General features: G+C 43.0%; 2 protein-coding genes across 3 annotated transcripts; both read left to right on the forward strand.

Annotated features, from left to right (window-relative positions):
* The first annotated feature begins 774 nt into the window (after nucleotides 1-774).
* Nucleotides 775-19218, forward strand: plh (pasang lhamu). Of its 2 annotated transcripts, none has more exons than XM_017235682.3 (4): nucleotides 775-856; nucleotides 17106-17297; nucleotides 17377-17584; nucleotides 18915-19217. In XM_017235682.3, the coding sequence occupies exons 2-4, from the start codon at nucleotides 17131-17133 to the stop codon at nucleotides 19134-19136; spliced, it is 597 nt and encodes a 198-aa protein (XP_017091171.1). In that variant the 5' UTR covers nucleotides 775-856; nucleotides 17106-17130; the 3' UTR covers nucleotides 19137-19217. The 2 variants fall into 2 exon arrangements, with proteins under 2 accessions (XP_017091171.1, XP_070137421.1); XM_070281320.1 differs by lacking the exon at nucleotides 775-856 and adding an exon at nucleotides 15441-15550 and having other exon boundaries at nucleotides 18915-19218.
* Nucleotides 19219-21805: 2587 nt separating this feature from the next.
* On the forward strand, nucleotides 21806-23884 carry LOC108121520 (uncharacterized). The gene is made up of 3 exons (XM_070280691.1): nucleotides 21806-22130; nucleotides 22215-23605; nucleotides 23668-23884. Exons 1-3 carry the CDS (start codon nucleotides 21957-21959, stop codon nucleotides 23882-23884), a joined length of 1782 nt encoding a protein of 593 aa, XP_070136792.1. The 5' UTR covers nucleotides 21806-21956.
* The last annotated feature ends 314 nt before the right edge of the window (nucleotides 23885-24198 follow it).

Consider the following 24198-nt stretch of genomic DNA (forward strand, 5'->3'; position numbering starts at 1 on the left):
AACAAATATTAATGTGAGTGCTTATACATCATACTCTGCGGCAGATTCAGTCTAACCACAAACTCATTACGGGCCATTCTCCTCTCGCTGCCAGCATTTTCGCCCATATTGTTGAGGCAGCGCTTTAATGGCAGTCGAATATTTTGTATAATATAGACATTTTCTATGGCCCCGACTTGGCCAAAAGAGTGTACCAGTGGAGGAGAGCTGGAGACAAAGCCGGCGAGCTGAAAAGCTAAAAAGCGACCTGGCAGAAACCACAAAAACTTGCCTTTGGTTATTTTGTGTCTGGCATTGTCATTGCGGCTGATGCCGTTGCTGTTGCTGTTGCTTCTGTCACGGCTGTTGTGCTGGCCAAAACGTGCAATTAAATGCTGTATAGAAGCCGCTGCCATAAGCCGTGCCTTCAGCCATGGTGGAAGCCAACTTATTGGCAGTTGCTTGCCAAATGCAATGAATGAAAATTGCACAAAAAAAGACACGAAAAAGAGCGGTGGCGAGGCGGAGAGGCCAGAACACAATTACGGCCAGGCAAATTATTGATCGGCAACCGCAGAGATGCATTCACCGAGAGATATAAAGATACAGATGCACTGCCAAGTCGTCTCTTGCTAATGATGATTATGCTAGCTGGCTCTTAGCTGCTAGCCAGTGGGCACTCTGTACTGTGTACTGGCTTTTGGCCACTGGCTCTCTGAGCGTTTTTGGCTGCCATTGACATTGAAATCCGCAATCCGGCAGAATCGCAATCACTGCAATTAGTTTTTATTTCTGGCCGGACCCATTCACCTCGCGCTCCGTCGCGACTACTCTCGTACAAATTATTGCTAAGGATTGCGCGGGCCGAAATCATCGGGTAATGATAAATGCCACAAGCTTATATAACGAATGCAGTTTTTCATAAATTCCAATTGCAAGTTTCTGAGGGCCTAGTGCGCGAAATGCAGTTGCTAAACGCGAATTGCTAATTGCCAGTCGAACAGTCGATTATTTATAACCGTACATTTGCAAAGTTCAAATGTGCGTTTTGTCGGAAGTAATTTGCTCACTTAACGCGTCTATAAATAGCCATTTTGCTATTCAAGCGACGACAATCGCCGAGTCGTCGGCGTCAGAGTCAGCATCGAGCCGGCGGGGGCAAGGTGGCGTATACGTAACGGCCTGATATGAGCCCCCGGCGAGGACAGTGAGCGGCTCTGTGAATTTGGGTGGCTTGTGTGTGTATGACGCAGTGCTGGCTGATGGTTTGTCATTCGGCAATCGCATCCCAAGTGGGTCATCACCGCCGCCGGAGAGGAACCTTGCCCCACATTGCCCTGTTGAACGTTCTCGCTTCCGCTAATCTCGTGCAAACTGTGGCAAGCTGCAAATATGCCAGGCGGCCGCAATGTGCATGAATGTGGCATGAGTAGCTGTGGGTCTTCTTGTGCTTAAAAGCTAATACACATGTCGGCACTCGCAAACTATTTTATGCAATTTCATTAAACATGAGCCACTTTTTTGTTCAAAAGCGAGAGTAACTCTTTCGAATGCGCCGGGTTTCCCAGCCAAACTTTACGCAAAAGCCAACAGCATTTGATAAAGAACAGGTTTACGCTGATTGCTTGTCTTTGGTTTTTGCCTCTTTTTTAGCGGCGGCTGCTTTTCAAAACTCTTTGGCGTGCTTGGAGTATGCGTAGGCAAACGAGCAACAACCACCACGAGTCCCCGGAGCCGGCCAAGTTCCATTCCCAATCCCTGTCACATTAATCACGGCAACATTTGCCATGCAATTAAGCAAATGAAGCCTGCATTTAAGTGCTGACAATGATGATGATGGTGGGGACTTTGACTTGGACTCGAATTGGGACTGGGAATATGAATGGACTTGTGACTGGGACTGGGACTACATAGGTATGGAACTGGAACTGGGGAAACTCGGCGAAATCATTAGGCTAATGTGGTTAGTTGAACATCGATAAGTGAGTGTGCCCCTTGGGCAGGCGGCTGGCGATGTGACTATGCTTAATGCGCATTTAATACCCCTTTGAGTCATTAGAAATTCAATCAATTCGCTCAAAGTAATTGACCCCCTTTGCCGCACAGAACAGCACATCGTAACGTAACGCCACGCAACACATTTTGTTTTGATTCGAGACAGTCGTTTCTGACAATTCATCAAACCCGTATCACAATCGAAATGCAATTTACCGATTTTTGTGATGGCAAATTAAAAAAGGCAATCGCCAAATTACAATCACAATCGAATACACCACAATTCAATCAGTCAACGTCGGCCTGGCTTGGCCTTTTTCGTCAAATACCAAAATACTCAAACGAGCAACCAAACCTGCCAACAGCCGTGAACAGCCGGTGAACGACGAGAAGTCAAAAATGTCAAAGCATTCCGCCGTAATTAAATTATAAAATAAATATTACATACTGTTGTTGCTTTCTTTGCGCAACAACAACGTTGCACTTTGGCTTTTAAGTTGTAAAATCACTGAAAAATGCCAATCTGGTATGAGCAACGAAAAATTACTCATACGCCATGGTGTACAAACAAATCATATGGAAATTAAACATTTTAATGTACATTCTCTGTGCATATATGAGTTTAATTAATAGTGTTTCTTCGCAAAAATAATGTTATAAACAGTCTTTTAAAGTACTTTAAAACTTATCTATTCCATTACTCAAGTTATATATTTTTAAGCTTATACCTAAGCGCTGAGTGCCTAGGTCGTTTTTTTAATATTTTCAACAACATATTTTCCACAACCACGTAACTCAAAATCCGCAATAATTCGTGAAGGGCGCACCGAACAAAAAGCACACCCACGTACATTTTCCGAGTCACCTTTGGTGGGTGAAAATTCCTATTTTTCACTTTTCCGCCTCTCCTCTGGCATTACGGCCCGTGGCCATGGCGATACCCTCCCATGCCGCCGGCACTGTTCCCGGGTCGCCAATCACGTGTCGCAAACATGATTTATTTCGTCAATTTATGCCAAAAGTGTAAAACGATTTTCCACCGTGTGCCAAATGAAATATTATGACGTTCACTATCATTTACATGTGTTTTGCAGCCTCCCGGCCCGAGTGAGTGTGCGTGAGGGGGCGTGGCACTGCGTTTAGGAATGCGACAGTTGAATGACTGAGCCTGCCGCTGCCGCTCTCCCTCCGGCTCTGTTTGCATGTGTTGGCATTTGCAATTTAGCAAAAAGGGAAATTACATTTAAATTGAATTGTAAACCGAATAAATTTCAGAGGGGTCAAGGGGCGGAAGAGCAGGATGGGCGCTGAGCGGTGGGAGATGGGCTGTGCATTTTCTATACATTTGAATTTTCCAGAAGTGTACGTTTGCGATTGAATGGAGCGGCAATTCGAATGGCATTTCAGGGCGGCTTTCTCTATAATTTCATTTTGTTTGAGAAGCTATCAATCGCCGCACACAATCATGGCAGAATGCTAAATTCTATTCATTTTCCCCAAAACGAAAACGACTTCTGTCAATTAGTTGGCTTTTCCCAACGCAATCATCAATTTCCGGTTATGTGAATATTCTCCGATAAAAGTCACTCGGTATTAAGTTATTTTGTTGATGGAACATGTATACAGCATTTATATTTATCATGACCGCATCAAGCTGAAATCAAGGGAATGGTAGGTAATTTTAAATTTATTTAGCATATGGAATTGACCAGACAAAGCCGACTGAAAGCAATAACACAATTAAGGTGGGAGTGTCTGCGATTGAAATATAACATTTCTATTTAATCGCATTGCTATTGAACTGGGGGGACTCTTTATTTGTTTTATTTAATTCCATGAATGCAACAATGCGACTACAAATACGCAGCGGATTGCACAACCGCAGAATGGAGACTAATTAAATTAATAGGAAACAAATGCATAATGAGCACAGGAGACCACAGAGCCGGCCCCATACCCAAACCCAGATCCAGATCCCGACCCAGACCCAATCAGTCTGCGTCCATGTCAGCGAATGTTTCGCTATCTGCAGAGTCAATTAACGTTGTCCGGGCTGATGGTGATTTAAGTGCAATTAAAGTGCAAATTCTCAAATATTTTAGCAAGCAACTGCGCTCCAATGCGATATGCAAATTAAGCAAATGCCAACTAAGCGCAATGCTGGCTCACTATCTATGGCCAAGTACAGATACCCGTATCCGAAAGACACCAGATACCATACACCAGATACCAGATACCAGCTACCAGATACCACAAACCAGACATCAGCAATAGCAATAGCAGCCAGTTTTATCGCATGCGCATTTTCTTAGCCCACGACGCCGGCGACGATAAATGCAAATCTTGACAGTTTTCTTTAAGACATTTTTATTTATTTTCGGTTGCAGTTTTTTGTGCCTGTGCGCTCTTCTACGAACAAAGTTTCGTAGCTTTGGTTTTCATTGTCCGCCCGGTCGTCGTCTGGTCTTGGCCATTGGAAGAGCACGTTTTGTACTGCACATCCGCTGCCGAACGGATGGCTCCCAATTGCAGTTTCAGCCAGAAAGTGTACGAGTATCTGCCCACACCCCCTTCCCCATTTTGGCCACTTGGCAGCCAAAGACTCCGGCAACTTTGTCGCAACTTCCACGGCGACTTGGTCCCAAACACTTTGGGAACTGCCAGCAGCTTAGGCAGCCAGTTAATTCCTAAAACAATGTTTCTTTATGAATTTTGAAAGCCTAGATTAAAGAGTTTAATAATTAAAAAATTCCACCCTGAATTATATTTCAATAAATCACATAGTTAGTCTTACCCTAAATACCATGTGGAAAACAAACAAATAAATTATAAACGCAGTATCTTATAAGAGATACGTAAACCTCTAGACAGATCTCGCTTTTAATCCATTGAGTGAATTATCTGTGAGTAAGTCTGCCTCATGGGAGGTTCCCCACTACGCTCATCTGCATTTTAAATTAAGGCTGAAATAATTCTCGGAATTAATTATGGCGGAATGTTTATTAATCCGTCAGATCCATTTCTCGGCAGATTACAGTTTCCGGTTTTGGTTCATGTGGGACAGGGCCATTGCGTTTCTGCTCTCTGTCTCTCTGGCCAACCGATGTTGTGCAATATCCAATCGCAATCTCAATATCGATTGCTACTTACCTTCTCATACATAATTCATTGTGCTCGAGCTATTCGTTTAATATGAAAACCAATTAATTAAACTCTCAACGGCAAGCGTCACGACTAAAAGCTTAGAAATTACTTAATAAATTACTTTCATTAAAGCCACAAAGGAAAAGCCGGCGGGAGTGGCACCCATTTCCACCCAGCCCTGTTCGGTGACCAGCCCCCATCCACCGACCCCTCTGAACTTCCATCCGACGACACCGTCAGGCGTTGATTTATATTAATCGACCCGCTTGCACTGCTCCAAGTATTATTTATTTGAGGCAAACAGCAAAAACAAAGCACCAGCAAAAAATATGCCAAGTAATAAATTGAATGAATCTACACATCACATGGGGTTGGCTATACTTACGGAATATATACATATATATATATATATATATTCCGCCGACAACAGACTTTGTGTTGTATTTGGACACTTGAAAAGGAAAACGCAAAATATGCGCTAATTTTTTATTTAAATTGCGTATACCAAAGAATCGGAACTGAGGTCTGAGGACTGGGACGGGGGACTGGCGTCTGAGAAAAAGAAAAGAACAGAACCAATGTGCCACATGATTTATTGGCCAAAGAAAGCCCCAAGAAAATATTAGTATTTCTGCAGCTTAAGTGGGTAGAAGCTTCTCTAGTGGGTCACCGGAAAAACACTTGAAATCAGCTGTCCCAAAACAGTTCGGAAGGGAGGCAGATTGAGTTGGCCAAAAAAACGGGCCAAGAAAATGCTGACTACAAATTGCAGTTGCCAGCCGGACCCAGAAGAAATTGCCTCATGATTACGTCGACTGTCCGTCTGTCCGCCTGTCTGTCGGGCTGTTTGCCCGGTTGTCGGTCTTGGTCCGTCACGTCCATGTCGTCTAGCTGTCTCTTCGGGTCTCTGAGGAAACACAAAAGTTTCCAAATTTCTGCGCTATAAGCACGTGCCCGACGCTTTGCCAAAATTTTCCCTCGGCCCACCACCCAATTCTAGTCCCCCCTTCGACATTCGCCTCATGTTAATTTTCTTCTCTTTGATTTTGCGTTTGCATTTCGGCTTGCCACTCGGGGTTTAATGTAATTCTTTAGCATTTGCCTTCGAAATGAGGTTAAGCTGGCACAGCGCTGAATGGCAAATCGCAAATGCTAACTGGCGGCATCCACAGTCACCGAAATGGGTCACCTCAAGCGAATTTTTCGAGGTGGTAGGTGGAATAGGTAGCAGGCATTAAGATGTGCTCTGGGGCTTGCGAGGAAAAGTGGAATACAAAGTGCTTCTGAGGAAATGGAATATTAAGATGGCGGAGAAGTGGTATACTCTTTAAAAGATATATTACAAGCACTGGTGGGGTAGAGCACTTCCTCTGTGGGAAAACCCTTGAGTAGCCACCCCATCTCATTAAGGGGACCTCCTCAAAGCCCTTAAGATTAAGCTGGCTGATTGATGGGCAGTTAATAATATTGAATGACCCTAAATGCGCCACAAAGCGCCGAAGAAATACAATAATTGGGAGCGGAAACGGGCCAGGGGATCGGGTAACAAAACTGCGCCCATAAATGCACCGACTGCCCATACTTATAATTTAGCCGACCCAGCAAGCAGACAAAGTCCGAAAGCTGCGCGCCATCAATGTAATTACGAACACGGCACGCAGTCGGTCAGCCACTTGGCCAGCCCTTCCCCGTTCCGCGCCCGAGTTCCTGGGGTAATGGCTACACCTCAAATTGCACAGAGGAATAAAAAATATATGAAATCGAGCCCGGCCAGCGCAGCGCCTAAGGTTTCCAGGCGAGAGATCAAAACGAAACAAGGAAACGATGACGTACCGAAAAAAAGACACGAACCTGAAAAACACAATAACCCCAAATGGCTAAAACGAAAAAAAAACAAGAAAATCAGACAAACAACCGAATTAACAGAACGCAGCAAAAAATTTGGGGAGGGAGGAACATAATGCGAGTTTAAGTGCATGAAATTACAAACTGGCTGGAGAGTCTGCTCATGGATTGGACGGATGGTTGGTTATGAGCAGTGGCTCGCCAAGTGGGCCACACGATTGCGTCACGAAAGGCCATAGTCCTCAAAAGTCCATAGGACCCCTTTTGGAAACTACACACTAAGCCACTGGCTAGGATGTTGTCCGGGGTTCGGGGTTTTCGGGGTTTCGAGGCTCGAGTCCCGAGGTCGGTGTTCAAAAAAGTGGCTGCACCCTTTCCTTTTCCTTTGTCCAAAATAATTTCGTGCGCCGGTTTAGTTTTGGTGACGAACTCAAATGAGACGGGCATAGAAACGCTGCACTTAATGGGACATTGTAAATAATTGCGGAAGTTCAGCATTCACCATTCAGCGGGCCTGACATTTGAAACGCAGATGGTACGAAACTGAAAAGCCTCGAACTGTATTGATACTTTATTGGGCTCGCCGTTGGTCGTTTGCTTATCTTGTAATTGTTGATTTAGTGTGTGCTCAATTTTTATTTCTGTGCGGTTCAGGTTCGATGGCAGCCCTGTAGTGCAGTGGGAAAGGTGCTAGGGGGCGGGGCAGATGGGTAGATGGATTGAGGGATAGACGCAAGGTGGCAAGGTGGCGGGTGAAATCGGGGCTGGGGGAGGTTTGTTTGCCCGCCTGGTTCATTGTTCGCTCATTGATATCGTGGTCGTTGTCGTTCCCGGCGCGTGACAAATGACTTTGACGTTGCATTCCGTATTTTCGTATATACAGTACACTGTCACCAAAAATTTAATATCAAGGCAAAGGATACGAAACTAAAATGACACTAAAATTACTCTCTGAACTCTACCCCTGCATACTAATGAGCTCGTTGTGGCAAGCACCCCTCTTATTTTGAAACCAGACTGTAGCCCATTATCTTCTCCTGTTGCAATCAGATTTGAGGATCAGGCTTGGGATTTTTGCTCAGTGGTCGGACGTAGTTTGTGAGCCGCATGTGGCTCTTGTTGTGTGTCAATGGGCGTCCGTGTCCGCGTCCTACGTTGCCATCAATCCAAGCGGGCCGCCGAGCGGGCGGTGAATCAACAAATTGAGCTGCTGCTGTTTATATAAAATATCTACATACTCGCATCTATCTATTGTTGTCGTTGCTGTGAGTGTGGATTTTGAAGTGGATGTATGGCCTCAGCCCGAGTCACTCCCAGCGAACACTACGGCCATAATTGACAGTTGTGCCGGCATTTATTTATTTTTATTTTTTTATAGACAAAACACACTCGAGCACACATGCAAACATTGGACAGTTGGGAGTGCAGTGAACCGGGCGCTAAATTTGGGCACAGCTTTTTACTGTTTCTCAGGGTTCAACGTAACCCCACGGGGTTTTCACCTAAAGTAGGCGCTGCCACTCGAGCCGGATAAAGGACGGATAAGTGTGCGCCCTAAACCTTCATGGCACTGAATGCGGAATGCCGAATGCGGAATTCGGGTTAATGTGGTTCATGCAACCTCCATGAGTGACTGACAGAACCCTGGCAGTGAGGGTCTCAAAGGAATTCGAGAAAGTAAAAAGGAAACCTCTCAACCCTTGACTGCATTTGTTCAATTTTAAAGTTTGCTTAAAATCACGAAACCAACTCCAATTTTATCTCTCCAAACTTGCATTTTCCCCAGTGGCCAAATGTCAATTTGGCGAAACTGTCAGGCCAAACTGTCTAGAAAAATCGGTGGAGGGAGGGAGGGGAGGGAAATCGACAGAGACGGCGAGTTACTAACTAAAGTGTCGTGCACGTTTGATGGCCAACTAATAACTGAGAGCTGCCGCCAATGTCGTGTCAGCTGCAATTGACACTTGTGCGTTGCTGGGTCCGGGTCCGGGGCTGGGGCCGGGCCGATACAAGTATTTATGAACTCGCTGAACTCGAGCGGTTTCGCTGCCTCTAATTTCAATGGTGGTTCTGGTGGGCCTGAGCTCTGGCAATCTGTCGCCCATGCTGTCTGTCTTTCATTTTGCCAGCCTGCCAATGCCTGGATGAGTGGGTGACCCCGTGGAAGCAGTGATGCTCACTTTGGGATAAATAAGTTACTAGCTAAAAACTAGCCAAATAAGAAATGAACCTTATTTTGGAATAAATTGGTTTGTAAGATACCTTTTCAAAGTTACAAAACTCTCATCATATATATTCTGAATACCGAGGATTAAGACTTTCTCATTTCTAAAATCCTGTTTCTAGAATTTCTTAATATTTTTAAGACAAAGAATAAGATTCAGCCTGTTTAATCCTGTATCCCATATCAACATTTAAAACAGTACCTTGTCCTTCAAAGTTAGCTATAAAATCACCAAGTAGGCAATATCCTGGCCAAAAATCTTCCCATTCGTCCTGTCCCTTTTATGGGCTTCCTCGTTATTTCAGTTGACAATCAAATTCTAACGAAATTGGATTCCCTTGTTCTTCAGCACGGTCTGTTGGCTTCAGAACTCACCCTACACGACGCCTGCTTCGAGAAAAATAATAAAAAATTGGGAAATGAGAAAATCAAGCAAATTGCCTGCAATTGCAATTGTTTTTGCTCTTTGGCCGGGCCAGCATGTGTGCTGCCCGTCCGCTATTGAATTTTATGTTTTTTATTTATTATTTGCCTTGGCCCCGCATTTTTAATGCGAAAATGATTTCATAAATTGTGAGCCGTCGATGTTTATTTTTTGAAACTCTAGTTACCGTTGTGCCCCGAGGGAGACGAGTGTGTGCGTTCTGATAAAAAATAAAGGAATGTTAAAGAAAGAAAGAGATACGCACCCATTTCCATTCTATTATTTCAGCTGCCAGACATTTCGGCACTTGAAATTGAGCGCGTGTGATGTTTTCATTCTGTCAATAGGGAAGGGGTCGTAGGTGGGTTAAAAAACCGAGCTGCCTCAAAATATGAGAGGCCATAAAAAAGGAGCTGGCCGGGTACCAAGGGATTGAGGGACCGGGCGAAATTCGCACAACAGGAAGCTGTAATTGGCCCAGAAGCGCTTGTGCAAACAGCAAACAAAACAGAAAACGGCAAACAGAAAACAGCGCCAAAGTTGAAGGGGAGAGTCGAGTCGAGTTGAGTTGAGTTGCTGCTGCTTTATTGGAACGGCAGCTGTTGCCCGATAAGGTCGCACCCATATCCCTTTTTGCCCAGATCCAAAGACCCGTCACAATGCCAACTGATTGCCGTCTTGCGTGCTCGCCTTGCGTTTCCCCGTCTAATTCCCACTCTCCACCCCGAGAGCCTTATTAATTATGACGGGACATGAATTGATAATGGCGGGAGTCCAGCCCCTTAGAGCCGCCGATGAGCAGCCATAGATAAGCACTCGCCGGGTGCCGGGCTCTGGGCTCTGGACTCCGGGGGGAGGACTTGACTTCCTCGATGATTGCCCTTGATTGGGATCTGGATTGGGTTTGGAATCGGGACAGGAATCGGCCGGCTAATGGCGCCCATCCCAAATGAAGTGTAATTATGGGAGTTTACGAAACGCTTGTAAAACGCGCCAGGAGAGGAAGTTACCCGGCGTCCAGAAGCTCCAACTGAATTACAAAGACCTGACCAAGGGGCTTCTGAAGACGGTCTGGGTCATAAAGAGCGGATGGAGCTCTTGAAGATTGCCCACAATTACTTCAGCAAACAGCAGAAGTCTCGGGAATTATAAATTGTTATTATAAGAAGTAGTAAACGTAATTATTAGTTTTCCAAAGCGATGAAAAAAATGTTGGTAAAATGTGTGCAACATTATAGTTTGTAAAAACATACGAGGGAAGTTGGTTTACAATAAAACAATAATAATAATAATAAAAATAATAATATATAATAAAAAACAATAAGGCACTGAAGAAATTAATTTTAAAGAGCTTGGCAAATAAAAGATTTAATTTTTGCTCTTTTCACAACTATAACACCATACAACAAAAAACAAGAAAGGAAAGCTAACTTCGGGCAGAGCCGAAGTTTATATACCCTTGCAGCTAAAACCGGATATTTATCGCAAACATCGGATATAGTTGGCCGATCCTTATGAGAATATGATAATATAACCCAATTTATTATAATACAAAAACCAAACCTAAAAATGTCCCAAACTTCTATCTTCAAAAACACAAAAGTTGGGTCATTTCCGATCGTTCAGTTATATAGCAGCTATAGGATATAGTCGGCCGATCCTTATGAAATTTGGCATGTCGTAATGTTTTGCCAAAAATTTGACGCTCTCGTGTCAAATTTGAACTCTCTAACTCTAAAAACACCAAAGTTATACCATTTCCGATCAATCAGTTATATGGCAGCTATAGGATATAGTCGGCCGATCCGGGCCGTTTCGACTTATATACTGCGTGCAAAGGAAAGAAGGGTGTGTGCAAAGTTTCAAGAGGATAGCTTCAAAACTGAGAGACAAGTTCGCGTAGAAACGGACAGACAGACAGACGGACAGACAGACGGACAGACGGACAGACGGACATGCTCATATCAACTCAGGAGGTGATCCTGATCAAGAATATATATACTTTATAGGGTCGGAGATGTCTCCTTCACTGCGTTGCACACTTTTGGACAAAATTATAATACCCTCTGCAAGGGTATAACAAGAAAGTAAAGCTAACTTCGGACGGATCCGAAGCTGATATTCCCTTGCGGTTAAGATCGGATATTTATCGCAACTTTCACATATAGTAGGCCGATCCGACAATTTCTGTATCGATTTTTCGAAATGCGATCCCCTGGGTTTTCCCCTATAGGGTCCACAGAGATGGCTATATCTTCCCCAATTTTCACCCGATTCTCAAGAGAAATACCTTAAACGATTTCTAGGTCGCTTCTCCACCATTCTGCATCAAAACCCTGAGACAAAATATTTTTTAGATTTTTTGTCCATTTTTCGTGATGGGATACCTTGAAAATGGGGTTTTCCCCTATAGGGTCCACAGTGATGGGTATATCTTCCCCAATTTTCATCCGATTCTTAAGCGGAGTACCTTAAACGATTTCTAGATCGATTCTCCACCATTCTGCATCAAAACCCTGAGACAAAATATTTTTTAGATTTTTTGTCCATTTTTCGTGATGGGATACCTTGAAAATGGGGTTTTCCCCTATAGGGTCCACAGAGATGGCTATATCTTCCCCAATTTTCATCCGATTCTCAAGCGGAGTACCTTGAACGATTTCTAGATCCATTCTCCACCATTCTGCATCAAAACCCTGAGACGAAATATTTTTTAGATTTTTTTTCCATTTTTCGTTTTGGGTCCCCTTGAAAATGGGGTTTTCCCCTATAGGGTCCACAGAGATGGCTATATCTTCCCCAATTTTCATCCGATTCTCAAGCGGAGTACCTTGAACGATTTCTAGATCCATTCTCCACCATTCTGCATCAAAACCCTGAGACGAAATATTTTTTAGATTTTTTGTCCATTTTTCGTTTTGGATCCCCTTGAAAATGGGGTTTTCCCCTATAGGGTCCACAGAGATGGCTATATCTTCCCCAATTTTCATCCGATTCTCAAGCGGAGTACCTTGAACGATTTCTAGATCCATTCTCCACCATTCTGCATCAAAACCCTGAGACAAAATATTTTTTAGATTTTTTGTCCATTTTTCGTTTTGGGTCCCCTTGAAAATAGGGTTTTCCCTTATAGGGTCCACAGAGATGTCTATATCTTCCCCAATTTTCATCCGATTCTCAAGCGGAGTACCTTAAACGATTTCTAGATCAATTCTCGACCATTCTGCATCAAAACCCTGAAACAAAATATTTTTTAAATTTTTTGTCCATTTTTCGTGATGGATCCCTTGAAAATGGGGTTTTCCCCTATAGGGTCCACAGAGATGGCTATATCTTCCCCAATTTTCATCCGATTCTCAAGCGGAGTACCTTGAACGATTTCTAGATCCATTCTCCACCATTCTACATCAAAACCCTGAGACGAAATATTTTTTAGATTTTTTGTCCATTTTTCGTTTTGGGTCCCCTTGAAAATGGGGTTTTCCCCTATAGGGTCCACAGAGATGGCTATATCTTCCCCAATTTTCATCCGATTCTCAAGCGGAGTACCTTGAACGATTTCTAGATCCATTCTCCACCATTCTGCATCAAAACCCTGAGACAAAATATTTTTTAGATTTTTTGTCCATTTTTCGTTTTGGGACCCCTTGAAAATAGGGTTTTTCCCTATAGGGTCCACAGAGATGGCTATATCTATATTCTGTTCTATATTCTATCTATATTCTATATTACATATTTCCCTCCAAACTTAAGTATTACCAAAGTATAGGAAATTCGTGTCACAAATGTTTACAAATACCGAAAACTTTTAATTGGCTTCGTTAAAATGACTTTCCGCTTCGAATTCAGAATTTCCGCTTTGAAAATCTCTCCTGCTGTCAAAAAATTAACAACTAACCCTCAGACTCAGACACGAAATAAACTCACTAACGACTGGGAAAAAACGATCGTTGAACCCAATATTTATTTACTGTTATGGCATAGATTGCATGTGTTCTGGTGCCACGCCCCCGGCACATCCCCCCTTTAGTAGTACCAATTTCAGATGCAGACACGTAAATATCATAAAGTTGTGTACAAATAAATCAAATCATGGTGCAGAGCCCAGCGCTGAGAACAAACAGCCCGCATCGGGCGGGAAAAAACTACACATGTTTCAATATGTTCAAAAAACTATAACTCCCCCACTACTGACATCCCCCCTGCTGCAATAGCCAGGCTATCAGTCAGCCAAAAGTTCAATAAACAAAATAAAGATAGAAAGGGAAGGGGTGCCACCTAACAAATAACTTGAAATCAAATAAAACGCTCTCGTTGCCGAGTGCAATCAGAGCTCGCACCTTCAGGTACAGATACATTTACGGGCGCGGATACAAATATACAGATACAATTAGCGTCGACTCTTAGGCAATGCCCTTTGATGTGGGGTATTGTGACTAAACAACAACAGCGTAGAAAACCAAGTGTGAAATAATAAATTTCATGTTTGATGTGATGTGAGAAAGCTCCCCTGCCTCTGAATTCAATTTAAAATCAGAGCTATACCGGAAAGTCAATCACATTTCCGATATCTTTCGGAAAGAGCACACGGAACGCGACCTGGGGATCTGTTCCGTTGAAATGAAATGATTGCGATTCCCTAGGTGAGAACCACAAACAGCTGCTCCGTTTTCTGTCTCCACTGGGATGTTGCCAGTGGCAGTGGGCCCTGACATCGGGCCAATTCACTTGGCCCTCCTTCCAACGTGGCCAACATCAAAAGCCCCATCGAGTGGCGGCTGCCACTCTTAAAGAGTGCGAAATTAAAACAAAATGTTGCAAGATGCTGCGGGCTCTGGCTCTCTGCTCTCCACCTGCTCCCCTCCTGGCAACTTCCCTACTCGCAACTCCTCCGACTTCATCTCGGGCCGTTTGATTTCGTGCGGCTGATAAGCCGAGTTGGTCGGAGCTCTTCCCATCATGCGTAAAACGGCGTCAAAATGCAAATGTTGCGCAGGAAACTGCGGGGCAAGTTGCCCCCTCGCCTCATCCTCCAACAGGCCACAGCGTAAATAAACATTTTGCGCTTTAATTTATGTTGCAACGTTTGTTGCTGTGTACAGCATGGGGAGCATTTTATTGCACATTTGCTTGGGGCCGCATTGCAAAATTTATCATCAACTGCGAACTAAATGGGCTAAATGGGGGCAGCATCACCGGCATCGCCATCAGCAACGGCCAAATAAGTTTTCCGCACACAAACTTTGTAAAATATTTCATTAAGAGGCACACCGGAAACTAAATCTACTTATAAATTCCATGGGAAGAAAATTTTAAGGAAAAGCTAAATATTAAAGTTCTTTGGGAATCTTTGAGACTTCAAGAAAGTAATAATGAGGCATCTTTGATAATATTAGTAAGGACTAATGATGATTGCCACACATATGTACATACGATTAAGTTCCAATTAAATCACCTTCAATTGAATCAAGTTTAAGTTATTCCTGTTCTAAACACAATTCCGATAAAATCATTACTAGATGATCCACATTTAAGGGGAATCAGGGCAATTGACAAGAATTGGCCAATGCCTGCCATTGAAGGCCAATAGAGTTGAAATTTTCCGAGTCATGTAACCAAAGGTTGTTAAACAATTTGCTAGTCCACCTGGTCTCTTTACCCTGCACACTACACACTGCAGACTGCTGACTGGTGACTGCAACTTCAGCAAGCTGCACTCATTTCAAATTTAAATGAGAAAATAATGCAAATTAATGTGGAGGCAGCACTTTGTTACGGCAACCTACTGATAAACAACAACAGCACAGCACAGCACAGCCTGTTTGGACAGTTGCTGTTGGCACGACCCAACTACGGACAACCCTACTATACACATATATATTTGTATAAGTATATGGTGTACATTGTGAGATCCCTGGCATCCGAAACCTGCGAAAGCGGTACGTGGCTGTGGACAAGGACAACGTCGTGTACATGTTAATTACTTGTGAAAATATGCAGCAGACGGCAGGCAGCTACAAGGGCCAGTTGCCGTGAGGTAGAGTTTTCACACCAACCGAAATTGCCGGGTCGCCAGTCGCCTGTTTTTGGGGCCAGGGACAAGGCACCAGGCACCGGGCACCGGGCACCGGGATCGTATCGTTCCTTCTTTATGTGGCTGCTGACGAGTGCCCTTCAAAGTGAACCTGCCAACTGTTCGGTTTGCTTCCAGGTCCAAAGGGGCGGACTCTCCTGGGCCGCTTCCGTTTCTATTCCATTTCGAGGGGCTTGCCACCGCTGGCGTGTGTGTGTGCAGGCATACTAATTACAAAGGCAACACCCACACTCAAAAAAACTGGCCACAACTCGAAGTAACATGTAAAGAGTTTCAAAATTCATCCAAAATATTTGCTATATTTTATTGGTCTAAAAGTTCTCCCTGACATTTCTTAAGATACATTTTTTTCAAGTGCAGCACAAGCAGTAGCAACTATTCACAAAAACAACAACAACCCCGACGTGCCACATTGGACGTGGATCTTTAATCGCTCCCCTCGAAGCGACTTTTTGTGCGGCACACTCATTAAGCGAAACTGAAAACCAGAAACAACTTCAAATCACACATCATTTCTTTCTTCTTTCTCTTCCGCCCCTTTGGTGTATTTTGTTGTTTTTTTATTACATTTCGGGACTGCCGGGCTTGTATCTTTCGTTCGGGCCTAATTGCTTTTTATGACAGTCGAGTGAATATGATAAATCTTTTGCCGTGGCCCGACATTATTTCGACATTTGTTTGGCTAGAAACATTCTTGGCAATTAAATTTATGTTTGTATTTCGTTTGTACTTCGCTCCCTTCGGACTGCTTGACATGTGTTTGCCCGATATTGGACCCCCCGCAGCACCCTCATATCTTTATGCGTATTTCCTCCGAGACCAGCCAGCCAGCCCACCTCTTAGCCCAACCCGTCCACCAGCTCATCCTTCCATTAACCAGAAAAAGTGTCAGCTGTGCAAGTGCCTTTCATGCTTGACATTTATTTGCAATCGGCTTGCGGTTTCATTCTGCCTATAAAGAGGAAATTCCGTTCAAGTGGCTCACGAAGCGGGCTTTATTGGGTTAATCTTTGTCGGGGACAGCTAGTGCTGTTGCACTTTCCCAACTGGGCCAAGTGCCAAGTTCATCAATGATTTTAAAGAGCCTTGCCAAGTGTTGTTTATGATATGGCAAGATTTAATCAAAATCTATCCAGTTCTTTCGCTTATTTTTATTAATTTAAAGAATATACTATTTTTTGGCTCTTACTCCCTCGGATTAGTTTAAGAAACTAGTAACTAGGTCAGGTGGGCTGTCATATGTATATGGCAAAGGTCTTTCTATGGCTTGACAAAAGTGAAATTATTATTTAAAGATTTAGCAGTATGACGGCACAAGTCACGGGATGGCTCAAGCCATAAATGTACATATATAGGCCTTTTGTATTGATCCAAAAATAAAACAACAATTTCTCTTCCAGCGCTTTTAACAGCGATTAGCATACGATGATGGCTGCGAATATGTTTCGTAACTTTGTGAATTTTACAAACAAACACAGAGTCATCCGGGGCATGATATCATATGGCACCCTCTGGCCCTGCGGCTCCCTCATCGAGCAGACCCTGATCGAGAGGCGGACATTCCAAACGTACGACTGGATGAAGTGTCTCAGGTGGTATCGCATGCATCTCGTCCGACTCTTCGATTGCTAATTGGCCTTGGTGGCACTCTTTGATCTGGTGGTGTTGCAGGTTCGGCATATTCGGCTTCTTTTTCATGGGGCCAACCATATACGCGTGGATCAGATTGGCGGGGATTATGTGGCCGCGGACGGACATTAAGTCTTCGCTCTGCAAGGCTATCACCGAGCAGGCAGCATACGATCCGATGGCCATTAGTTCGTTCCTCTTCTTCATGACCCTGATGGAGGGCAATAGCTACAAAGATGCCAGGCGAGAGGTAAAGTTGACTTTCAATATTTTCATAAAAAAATATGACTTCTCTCTCATTAATCATAAAATAAAGAACTTTTTTTTAATGCATACAACTGCTTTCATGTTCATTACGACATTGCCCCGTCAAGTATGCTATAAAAAATTATCGCCAAGCTCAAAGTTTTTTGGTGAGTACTAATTTAGTTAGTTTTCCATTTTCAAGCCTAACTAAGGCGGTCTTTGATTGAAACTGCACAATTGGATTCCCAAAACCTCTTTTTGGAGTTTCAGTTTGGCGTGCAGGGAATTTGTTTGAAAATCCATTTTCTCACGACACATTCAGACAGCCGCGACGCCGTCGCAGTATCTGTATCTTTGTATCTGTATCTCTGCTGCCCCGCATTTGTATCTGCGGCTGTAATGTAAGCATGCATAAATATCACCTGCCAGCCGACCACCTCTCCATCTCCACTTCTGCGACTGGCTCTCCTTTCCGAGTTGTCAACATTGATTTGTTGGCTCTCCGGCCATAGTTTGAGATACTTTGCTCCATTCCCGAGTTCGGTTCGATGGTTGCTCCGGCCCCTGGCTGACTTCTATATCATTAGAAACCATTTATCTTGATAAATGTAAATGTTTTACCATATATTTGTGTCAAGCGTGCGTCGTCTCATTTGCTTTGCATACATTCCCCCGAAAGATCTATGGTCCGACTATAGCCGCCAGTGTGATTGGCTAAGGTTTCGGCCATAAAAGAGTTATGTGTGACACTGATGAAGACCCACGTATTTTAATCTTTTGATCCTGGACTAAATAGTCTCCACGAAAACATGTTCACAGACAAAATTTAGCTTCATTTGTGGAATATGGGACTTTCAAGTCTAGATAAGTTCAGATCAACAAAAATTTGTAATTTATAAATTAGGTTAAAATAAATAACAGTATCTTCTATTAGGATTCGAATGCCAAATTTAGCACACAAGACTAGTCTTTTTATTATTAATTAACAACGGCGGTGCCCATTTTTCACACCACTCATGTCCATAGATATCATTTACACGCCAAATTCGGGGAAAATGTTGGTAAAAGTGAAAATTTTCCAAGGCAGGCGATGCCTTTTAATTAACATTAACCGAACTGCCACGCCCAACTTTAGCGCCCGCAGTGAAAAATAGGGGAATTCGGCAATAAATAAAATTTTAAAGGTCTCCTCCTCGAACCACTGGCCGCCTGCCACTTAATTACAATTTTCCGCGCTGGCATTTTCCAACATTTTCCAGCATTTTTCGACCCCCAACCCCTGCTATTATGTCAACCAGCGCACCTCCTGCTATCTTCTCCCCTCTCGTCCCCAGGTCGCCGATAAATTCCTGGAGGCGTACAAGGTGGGTGTTATTTATTGGCCCTGCGTGCAGACGGTGAACTTTGCCTTTGTGCCGGCGCGGAACCAGGTCGTCTTCACCTCGTTCTTCAGTATGTGCTGGACCACGTTCCTGGCCTACATCAAGTTCCTGCAGATGCATCCCCACGTGGATCTGGACCACCACGAGATCGACATCCACTTCCTGGAGCCCTAGGAGCCTACATCCATTGTGATTGCCCACCAAAGACACACTTTTCTTGCCAAGGTTATTAAACGTCCTTTTTATTTTTATTAAAATGAAAAAATAATTTATTTAAGTAAATTATGAATATGTTTTGTACTGCTGGATCTGGTTAGTAGGATGTTAAAGGTTCTTCGTTTCACTTTTCTGAGCACAGGTACATATGTACATAGGATAAAAAAAAAATAATCTTTTTATACTTAAAAGAAAATAAATAAAAAAAAGATAATAAAAAAAACAGAATCGGCGTTTTATCAGGTTATAGCCGTGTACAATTTTACTATGATTTATTGGAAGCAATCACAAATAAATTATTGATAAAGATATTTTCGATAGGAGCTTGACAACTATTCCTGCATAAAATTTATCAACGTATACTTGGTGAACTTAAATAAAAATAATAAAATAATAATAAAAGAAGATTTTTACACCCGCAAATGGAAAATGCAAGTGATTTTAACAATGATTGCAAGATTATAAAAAAAATTAAATTAAAAAAAAAAAAGACCTTCAAATTGTAAACAAACCAATAAAAAATAAATATTTTACATGAGGACCACGAGAGTACGCTGGGAAGTCGAAAGGATTAGGTGTTCTATGGTAGAATCGAAAAAATGTATCACAAAATCAAATCAAATAAAAACAAAATTAAAAGACCTCCGAATTTTAAACAAAAAAATAAAAAATAAATATTTATTTTGAGGACCTTCCGCATGAAAACATGCAAGCTTTCTTGTATGCCGATTATGCTGAATGCATAAATAATGCCGATTTAGATTATTCTGAAACAGAAACATCATCGGCGTGCTGCGGTCTGCATTCGGATACTCTCATTCGGATTTGGACAAAAATGCCTTGAAGAACAAGCCTACTTGGATGCCTGGGAAGTATTCCATGAAAAAATAGAAAAAAATTATTAAAAAAAAAAAAAAGATTAAAAAAGAAAACTACGAAGTAAGAAAATTATGTTCGTACAGTAGAGAGAACTGAAGACGACTGAACACAGGCTACACTTTCTCAAACAGTCCTCAGATGTTCAATAAAATCACAGCCTACTAATTAATACAAAAATACAGATTGTAGAAAAGTAAAGTGAATTAATAAAAATGCGACTTGAAAGGTATTGCAAAAATTTGACTCCAGTTGACCCGCATCAGCATTTATCAAAATTAATATTTATTATTTGCACGCCACTCTTTGGCTGGGGGAATTGGGTTCCATTAAAATGCATACGCAACATCTATGCATATTATATACACAAATGGTAATACATATATATATATATCTGATGTGGTCCGTTGAAGTGGAACTGGTTGGGAGCGGGGTGGCAGATTGGGGATGGGGGGACTAAGTGGTCGTGCTGAATGCGAGAGCTGAATGCATAAATAATGCCGATTTAGATTATTCTGAAACAGAAACATCATCGGCGTGCTGCGGTCTGCATTCGGATATTCTCATTCGGATTTGGACAAAAATGCCACAGAACACTGAACTGTGCGGAGCGCAGACAACGATGACGAGGCCATAATCAGGCGAATTAATATGGAAATTTATGCAGAGCGAAAAACGAAACCGCAAAAGTAAACGCAGAACACCGCTCGCCGACCAAAACCCAAACCGAAACTCAAACGCATGTGGGCTCTGTTATCAGTCCGGGAAAACGTGGCTCACTTCCTGGCCAGAAGTACTGGATGGTTGCCGGGGGTGGGCAAGTTGTAATGCACAGGAAAAAATACATGAATCTATGGTAGTCTAAAAGAACTACTCACAAAAACAATCGTACCTTATTTAGCTGTCAAAGCCCTAGTTTCTTGCAGTGTCCTTCTGTCTGAGCCGCAAAAAAAAAAGAAACAATTGAAACACCAATCTCATTTAATTCTGCGTCGGCTGGCAGGCCAATTTCCTATCCCACCCCATGCATCCCATTCCGCCCAGCACCCATTTCTCAGTGTCTTCCCGGGGTCTTTGCGTTGCTGTTGTTGCTGTTTTATAGCGCATTAATTTCGAAAGTAGCGCTACGTGTGCCAAAAATCATTAGCAACGGAATTACGCTCAATGAAATGCAGTCGGCGTCGACGGCAAACAAAGGCAAATGCCAGCCAAGGGGGGAGATAATAAAGCGTGGCCAGGCCGGTCGGTCCTCCGTCGATTTCGATGTCGATGCCGTTGCCGGAAGAAGGGAACACCCGAGGGGGTAAGATAGCCATGGCAATGGCAGAATGTTACAGAACTCGGAAGGGGATGGGGTACCTGGTTGGTAAACTTCGGGAAAACTGCTTATAAATTTACCCTAACGACAAGTTAAATGCTGAATACGAAATGTTTCAGGGAAGGGTTCCCATTCCAAGACCCTCACAGACATGCGGCTAAGAGCCGGGAATTTGCCGCCAAGATGTAATCCAAATGGGCTCGAAGTGGAAGTTTGAAAATGTATGCAGATTGTGCTGGAAACACACTGTCTACTCTGAGGTCTTGCATATAAATTAAAATTTGTGACATTTCGATTTCATAAATATTTTACTATTTTGATGAAGAATGTTATCAAAAACGCGTTTGATTTAATCAGTTGCTAATTAGATTCTGTTTTTCGGGATACTTCCACGAATCAGAAATTGGGGAAAGCTGTTTGTTTTAATCTGGTCAGTGTGAGTAGCTGGCAATCTTATCGGCGGGGAATAAACCATTATCAGATAAATGGCGGAACTAATTCGGTAAATGAAATTATGCAAATGCGTAGGCCATCAGTTCGATTGGAGCGTGACAGGTGCGAGTACGAAGTCGAAATAAATTAGCATGTTTAAGTCCAAGTCCTTCGATTTGGTAAACGAGGAGAAAACGAAGAAGCCAGAGCGGCTGTATCAGCCGCGTCGGATGCGCTGGCTCAAGTACATCATTCTACCAGCCATTTTTGCCTTCGCCGTCCTTCTCGTCCTGTGCAACGTCGATTTTTCCAACTGTGCCGATGAAGTCGTTTCCAATGGAACATCGAAACAAAAGTGGATAACCTCGACTGTTGATGGCCCACCAGTTTACATCCAGGAAAGAGACCAGGACGGAGAAGGGACCTCTCTCTATGTTTCAAACTACAAGTTTGAAAAAGAAACCCTGGATAGAAGCTTCCTCTCCGGCAGCTTCCGACTGGAAAAGTTGACCCTCGAGGAGTGCCAGCTGAGTCGCATAGAACATGGAGTATTTCAACAAAACAGTACTCGCGATTTGCTAGTCCTGAAACTTTTAAATGTGCAGTTGGAAAGGCTATCGCGATCATCACTCAAAGGTCTACAAAGTCTTGAGGACTTCACCTTAACCAACGAGTATGAGTCATTCAGAGCCCTCGAATTTCTGTCACCTGTTTCAAGTACTCTCGTCAACGCCAGTATCCACCAACACTTTGGTGAAATAACCTACTCAGTGAGTGACTTTTTGGGAAGCAAAACATACCCTTCCCTCAAGTGGCTGGATCTCAGTGGAACCAATTTGGGAGGAAAAATAAACGACTATTCGTTCGAAAACCTGGTTGCTCTGGAGCGTCTGATTCTAAAGAATTGCGGTCTGAGCCAGGTAGATGCATTTCCCAGCCGCTTCCATTCCATTCAATATTTGGATTTGAGTGGAAATATGTTTAATGATCCGGGTGTTCGGATTGAACGAATGGTTTTGGAGCTTGATGGAGAAGAAGACATGGAAGGACGAATTATCACCGTTCCGAATGCAACAGAAAGAAGAAACACCTTGAAAAGAGTCCTAAGAAACTACGCTCCAACTGTTGTAGGAAGCCCAAGCACTACTCCATCAACCATCGCCACAACCTTTTTGTCCACAGAATTTTTTACAGAAAATACCACATCCATTGAGTCATCCAAGAAATGCAAGCAGGAGCTTTGTGAAGAAATTGAATACTACGATAGTGATGGTTACCCTAAGATACTACCCATAGATTATGATGCGAACATCACTTTTACTGACTATGCTGTAAATTCTGTAAAGGTGGATATCTCTAAGGTAAAATGTGCTAAGTGGTCACTCATCTACTTTGACGCCAACTTCTCGATTGTTTATATTGGACAAACTGAATTTAGTTATCTGAGAGGTACCTACACTTTAAAGATCTCAAACTTGAGTTGCAAAATCCCCTATACTTACTGTTTGTTACCGGATGACACGGAAACCTCTCCCTTGAACTGTCGATCGCACAAGATCTCAATGGGATGTGAGCCCCAAAATGTGTCCTGGATTAGCATACACATTGGACTGATAATCGGATTGGGAGTGGTTGCTGTAATTGTCGGCTGTCTTTTGGGAATGCTGATCATGTATGCGACTCTTCACCAAAAGCCCACCTTGCTTCGAGGTAGCAAGCATCTAATTCGCTCCCATCCAGACTCCAAATCCATGTATCTCATACCGACAAAGGGAAAGGACGATCCATACAGCTGTGTGGGGTAAGTAGTAGGACATACAGGATCGAAAAATTGTATATATCTAACTTTTGTATAAATCCCAGAAGCCGCCTCTCGATTGTAGACAACCACGAGTACATTGCCGCCTATCACAGATATCTGGAGCAAGCGAATATTCGGCAAACGGAATCCAATAGATACACTCGTCCGCCCCGGGAAAGGGCTCCATCCGCACCGCCTTGCCCCGAAACTCCTCCCGCTCTTCCCGCCAGGATCACCTATGAATACGAGAGCTTGGAGCTGTACGAGGAGCTTCACTAAAGGGATTAGTTAAGTGCCAAATCAGTACATTTCGTACTCCACCAAATGAGTACAAAAACCACTTATTATCTTGACTGTTATCCAAATTGTTATCTAAAATTTCCATTAAACAGTTGCCATTTTGTAACCAAGCAGAATGAATTCTGAATATATCTTTCTGGCTATATCATTAAAGTTGCAAAGGATTATTCAAAGGATTGTGTACATTTTTATCGAGAGTATTCTAATCAAAGCTACCTATCTCATCTCAAAGAAAATCTAAAGATTAAGTTTCTATTTGCAAGAATGATATGTTAAGGATAAACTTAGGCTTT

This window comes from Drosophila bipectinata, chromosome 3R, assembly GCF_030179905.1.
Source record: "Drosophila bipectinata strain 14024-0381.07 chromosome 3R, DbipHiC1v2, whole genome shotgun sequence".
NCBI lineage: Eukaryota > Metazoa > Arthropoda > Insecta > Diptera > Drosophilidae > Drosophila > Drosophila bipectinata.